At 38.3% G+C, this 6,001-nt stretch overlaps 1 protein-coding gene across 1 annotated transcript; it reads left to right on the top strand.

The window, feature by feature from the left end:
- Nucleotides 1–2,146: 2,146 nt before the first annotated feature.
- On the top strand, nt 2,147–5,463 carry prnpa (prion protein a (Kanno blood group)). The gene is made up of 2 exons (XM_082188128.1): nt 2,147–3,091; nt 4,231–5,463. Exons 1-2 carry the CDS (start codon nt 2,971–2,973, stop codon nt 4,767–4,769), a joined length of 660 nt encoding a protein of 219 aa, XP_082044254.1. The 5' UTR covers nt 2,147–2,970; the 3' UTR covers nt 4,770–5,463.
- The last annotated feature ends 538 nt before the right edge of the window (nt 5,464–6,001 follow it).

Raw genomic sequence — 6,001 nt, 5'->3', positions numbered from 1 at the left:
CAGTGATGCCAGAGAAGAACCATTGTTGGTTCCCCAAAGAACCTTTTAGTGAAAAAATCTTTTTTTTTTTTTTTGGGAAGAACATTTTTGCACTAAAAAGGTTCAGGAATGTTAAATGTTCTTCATGGAACCATAGATGCCAGTAAATAACCTTTATTTTTAAGAGTGCACAGTATGAACCCTAAACACTGCAGTTCGATTCACATATTTGTTTACATGTGCCAACATGTATTCCAAACGAAATCTAAGTGCAAATGTAGTGCCGAGTCGCTAATTGTCATTTTTGATATCAAAAAAGAAAGCTGACATTTATGTCAGAAGACCTTGATCAGCAAATATTTAGTATATATCCTGTTCGTAATATTCATATCATAATATTATGCATAAACATATGCTACGCATCGACAGCGCATGTTGGCAAGGACTTTAGTTTACATTCTTGATTTTTTTATCTGTTGATCAGATTATTCAGGTTTACACCAACCCTTCCAATACAATTGCTACATCCAGTGTGCCCTACACCTAATATGCACTACAAATCTGGTAAGATACAAATGTAATGTGTAGGGATGTCCCGATACCACTTTTTGCAGAACGAGTCCGATACCGATACTGTAATTTTTGGTACTCGCCGATACCGATACCGTAACCGATACCTGAATTTTCACTGCATTTGTAATTTTTAAATGTATTAGTAGATAAACCAAAAGATTATAAATCATATTAGTTGGCTTAATTTGTTCATCAAATATATATATTTCTTTCAGTTATTTTCATGCTTAATTAAGCCTGCTAAAATGCATTGTATGAGCTTCTGTAAGCCTACTGTCACTGTTCATTCTATTGCTCTATCATATTTTATCTTTCATTTAATAGCACAGCACATATTTAGAGCTGCTTCAGCAGGGCTCAGTGCTGAGGACTGGGTCAGCGGTTCAAATGTTTGTCAAAACCAGTGAAATATCAATTATTTAATCCAATTTTGATACTACAACAAAAACTAGCAGCCTAATTAATGTGAATTTAAAACAAGTAAGCAGTCAGTAACAAAATAAAAACAAACAATCGAATTACAAATAGGACAAATATATACAATATAGAACAAAGAAAGGCTACAAATGAAATAAACAGTGTTTTTAGAGTTTTTCGGGTATCTAACAGTACAGAAATTTGAATAAAGTAATCAAATGTGAAAAAAGCATATTCATTACTGTATGAATTATATATAGATGGATATTTTCTAAAGTTGAAAAGGGTAGCCTATTTAGTCAAGAGCAGTGAGTATTTATTTCTCCTTTGTTTGATTAGCATTAAAACACAGAAGCAGATTTATCAAACTGCTGCCCCTTTAAGACCGAACGCACAGACCGCACTTGAACATGCTACGTTAATTTGAGATATAACCGACTTTGTTTACTATAGGATACTCACCAAGACGGGCGTTATTACATTGTGTGTGAATTCATCCGTACAAGCGCAAGACGTGAAAGACAATTTAATTCAGTATTCGCGCTGAGACGCTGGTTTGTGGGGCGCGCGCTTCGGATGTTTGCGTTCATGAAACTTCTTAACCTGCACACGTCCTGTAATAACGTAGGGAACCACTCGTTATACTTCAGTCAGGTAACAGTTCATGTTTTACTTTACTTAGGCTACATATACGATTTAGTTTTCATCCAAATAACATGTGCTGAGTGAACGATCAGCAATCAAGAGCATTCAACAGAAGTGCGCTCGCTCTCTCGCTCTCTCTCTGTCTCTCTCTCTCGTCAGTTAACGTTAATAATAAGCTAAAGCTACATGCCTCGTTTAATTTCGTTGCCATTGACATCCGACTGAACAAACTTTCCACTGATGTCTCGTCTGTTTAAACTAAGGCATGTGCTCGACCAGCTCGCGCGTCTATGCCTCAGTTCACCTCGACAAAGCACTCGCGGCGGCCAGTTTCGTTTCGCAAAATGGACCGTGGTATCGGTGCGTGGTATCGGCGAATTTTTATGAGTACGAGTACGAGTATTTGAGGACAGTATCGGCCCGATCCCCGATGCCAGTATCGGTATCGGGCCATCCCTAGTAATGTGCATTATTAGCCTCTACTATGGAAGCTTGTTTTCGTCACTGAATGAAAAATAAAAAGAGTAATCGCGACTTTTTATTTCACAACTATATCTTTTTTCGCAATTGAGAGTTATATACAAGTTTTTATTGCATAATTTTGAGGGGGGGGGGGAAAGTCGCAATTTTGTTTTTATTATGTGGTGGAAACAGGCTTCCATACATTCCATCTACATAGAGTAGGCCTAAATACATCTTGATATTATGACACTTTACGTTTCTAGCATCATATTGGTTATCTAGGTCTACACATAATTGTGAATCAGCACACTACGGATTTAGCAGTGAGAGTCCAAAAGACAGAAAGTTAAAATGCTACCCACAGTACCCAGATAGCAAATGACATCCTCTGGCCCACATACCGCATGGAATGACGGCAATGCCTCGACCTGAGTCACACTAAAACCGGCTTGATGTGTGTGGGTCAGATTCAGGCCATGACCTTTTCTGCTGCCGGAACTGAGCCACATGTAACAGTTAGCCTAGATGAGGCCTGGATATGTATGTTATCTGGGTTCTGTTTTACATTTGTGTCTTCTCAGACTTTTGGACTTCAAAATGTACTTTAAATGTTCTTAAAATGTACTTTAAGAACTCTCAGTCTTCCACATGATTTGACTGTAGGTCCTCTAATGTGTTACCTAACCATCTCTGAGCTCATGGAGAGACACAACGACCCCACACTATGACCCCTGGGCCTAAACACGTATGTCAAATCCATAGACTTTCTTAATCCTGTTGATGGATTAGAGCAGTGTTCTGATCCTATGCCGGTGAGACGGACCGACGTAGGTTCACTCGCTCAGCCAATCAGAGAATGAGCAGCAGTCAGTTAATGCCACTGTGTACGTGTAAATGTGTGAGTTCTGTCTCGTACTCTCATCCATTCAAGCACAGCAGACTAGAGAGGAGGACGACACTTGGACAGCCATCCTGAACCTTCCAAAAATACATTTCCTCCAGACACGTATTCAACGTAAGTCAGTGTATTCTCCTTTAGAGGAACTAAACTATTCTATTTTATAAGAATATCTACTATATGCACAATTATTTTTATTGTTATTTCTGAAGGAAAGTACAATACCCATACTTGAAAATTTGGTTTTCTAGTGCAGAATGCTGTATTCTTGTTTATTTCTGTTCATATTTTAAATCAAATGCTTGTATATCATGTCAATGAAGATAATTGAATGAAAACATTAGCTTTTGATGGAAATTCCAGTGGTTTACATTAGGGTCCTTGTGACCTTATACATTTTTAAAATCATTCAATTGTTAAAGTCCAAAATCGAACGATTTTGAAAATGAACAAAGTCTTGTTGTACGTGTGTGATTTGTGCAGGGAACGAGAATATTCTTCTTATGAGATAACCAAACACTGAACGAAAACAGATTGGCTTTCTAAAGCTGCCGGACTGGCGGCCCAGTTTCTGTAAAGATCATGTGCTGCTCATTTCATTGTCTGACTCTAGATCATAACATTCATAGAGATATTTTATAGTGCATCATGGTGGAAGATCATAAGGTTCTCAAGTTCTAGTCAAGAACGTATCTAGTCAATATATATATACACACACAATACTGATTAATGACATTATTTTTCCTTAATCATTAATAATTATAATAATTGATATATTCATTATTATATCCTTGAAAATAATTTTAAAAGACTTGCCAATAGGGTACTAAAATTACTAATATTCATATTAAAAAAGTTATATCTGAAAACAGTTTGTACCACTTAAAACACTCGTCTTGTTTTAAGGATTTTTTTTATTTATTTTTTTACTGAAATACAAGACAAAATACAGTTTTTTGCCGTTAAGAGCCTCTACACATTTTAGTAAATGAGACTAATTTCTCTTCGTGGCATTGTTGGCTTTGTCTGCATCCGTCTCATGACACTGTCTGTGTCCTCTGTGTCCACTAATCACTGAGGGACAAATCTCATTGTGACCGACGAGTCAAAAGACTTATTGGTTTTCCGGATTATGTTGAACTCTTTCAAAGAGTGTGTGCATGCACACACGGTTCAGATGATCTCATCTAGTACATTGTATCCAGTCTACACAGTACACGTGGATGTAGTCAACCTCTGACCTTCTGTTTTCACAGCGTCTCCGGGCATGTCTTCCCATTATAAAATCTTCTCTTTGCTGAACTGCCTGTTACTCCTGACTGTGATGCTCCCGGCGGTCCAGTCGCGTCGGGGCGGGGGCTTCGGCCGTGGAGGGGGTCGAGGTGGAGGATGGGGCGGCAGCAGCTCTGGTCGTGCGGGCTGGGGTGGAGGAGGAGGCGGAGGGCATTACCGTGCCCCACCTGTCCACACCGGAGGCTCCCCGGGACACAGCACTGGGAAGGTAGCCGGAGCGGCTGCCGCTGGAGCTCTGGGGGGAATGCTGGTCGGCCACGGCTTGAGCTCAATGGCTCGACCCGGATACGGGTACGGGCACGGAGGGTATGGAGGACACGGAGGCTATGGCGCTGGGTATGGGCACGGGTATGGACACGGGCATGGTGGTGGGCATTCAGGAGATCACAACGAGACAGATGTGGATTACTACACGGGTGCTGCCAGTGCCGGACCCCTTTATAACTGCGTGACAGTATTGGGACTCGTGATGTCATTCTTACTTGGGTACTTTCTGTCATAAAGGGCACTTTTGGGAATTTCACAGGTCATTCTTGGGCACCTTCTTGCATCTGTCAATAAAAAAATAGTCTAACTAAATAAAAATGTGACATGCAGTGTTAAAACACGGACTAAATGCAATTAAACATCACTATCAAGGATTTCTGCCCGAGAAATAGACCACGTCCATTTACATTGTTTCCTGTGGTTTGGCTTGGAAGAGAGTTATGATGAGCACAAGCCTGAAGAAAGAAGTTTGTACATTATTTAAACATCAGATTGATGTTTTTTTTTTTTTTATGAAAAATGTAGATTTTTCATCATTTAGTTTCCTTGAATAATGTTATTTTGTACCATTTAAAATATATGATAAAGAGCAGGTATAGTTTATTATCTAAAGAGTTTTTCAGAGCATCATGGATATTTCCTGTATATTGTTCATTGATTGTTTAGTTCTCTGAACCTTTTCAACCTTCTCAATGTTTTAATTTGTTTGTTCCTGCCATTTACGTCAGCGAACATTCAAAATAAAACAAGGCTTATGGTAAAATCACATTAACAATAATGTGTTTCGAGTCGAGAGCAAATCTTGTTAAAGATTTACCAACCAGCTGATTGGCTTAAACCAGTAAGATCTCATTGCTTTCGCTTGTACACCTTCTTAGATCTGTTTATCAGTGTGTATGTTTATTTTTGTACTGCTAAAATAAATGAAATATAATTCCTACAATACTCAACTTTTTGTCATTTTTCATTTCGTGGGAGTGATACGCAGGAAAATCCAGCATAAACCAGCATAAAATCCATGTTGGTCCTACCAACAATCCCACTTTCCATGCTGGTATAGCTCACAATTATTTGTTATATTTAACAAATAATCCACAATACCCCTCACCCATAAGCAAACCATGAGGTAGAGTTCTGATAAGACTGGTTTACAACTCAAAGGAATGTAGAATTTCATTCTAAATTCACTTTGAAATAGACAAATGTACCCTTTTTCTATACCGTCCATTCTAATCCTAAACCCTCTATTTATAAGCACCTTGCTTGTGATAAGCACAATCATATATCCACATTTCATAGCATTTGTTTCTTTATAGTGTTTTGCCCATGTATTAATATATTCTAAACTCTTTGAATGTTTTAACCTTAATTACTTCATCAAGATCACATACTGTATATGTATATACCATGTGAGGTATCTAAAGTTTCTATTTTAATTTCTTGAATGATCGTTTATATTACAAGTCG

Source organism: Leuciscus leuciscus (genome assembly GCF_965113295.1).
Source record: "Leuciscus leuciscus genome assembly, chromosome: 13".
Classification (NCBI taxonomy): domain Eukaryota; kingdom Metazoa; phylum Chordata; class Actinopteri; order Cypriniformes; family Leuciscidae; genus Leuciscus; species Leuciscus leuciscus.
The sequence above is the reverse complement of the archived record's forward strand: the minus strand, read 5'-3'. Positions and strand labels throughout refer to the sequence as shown.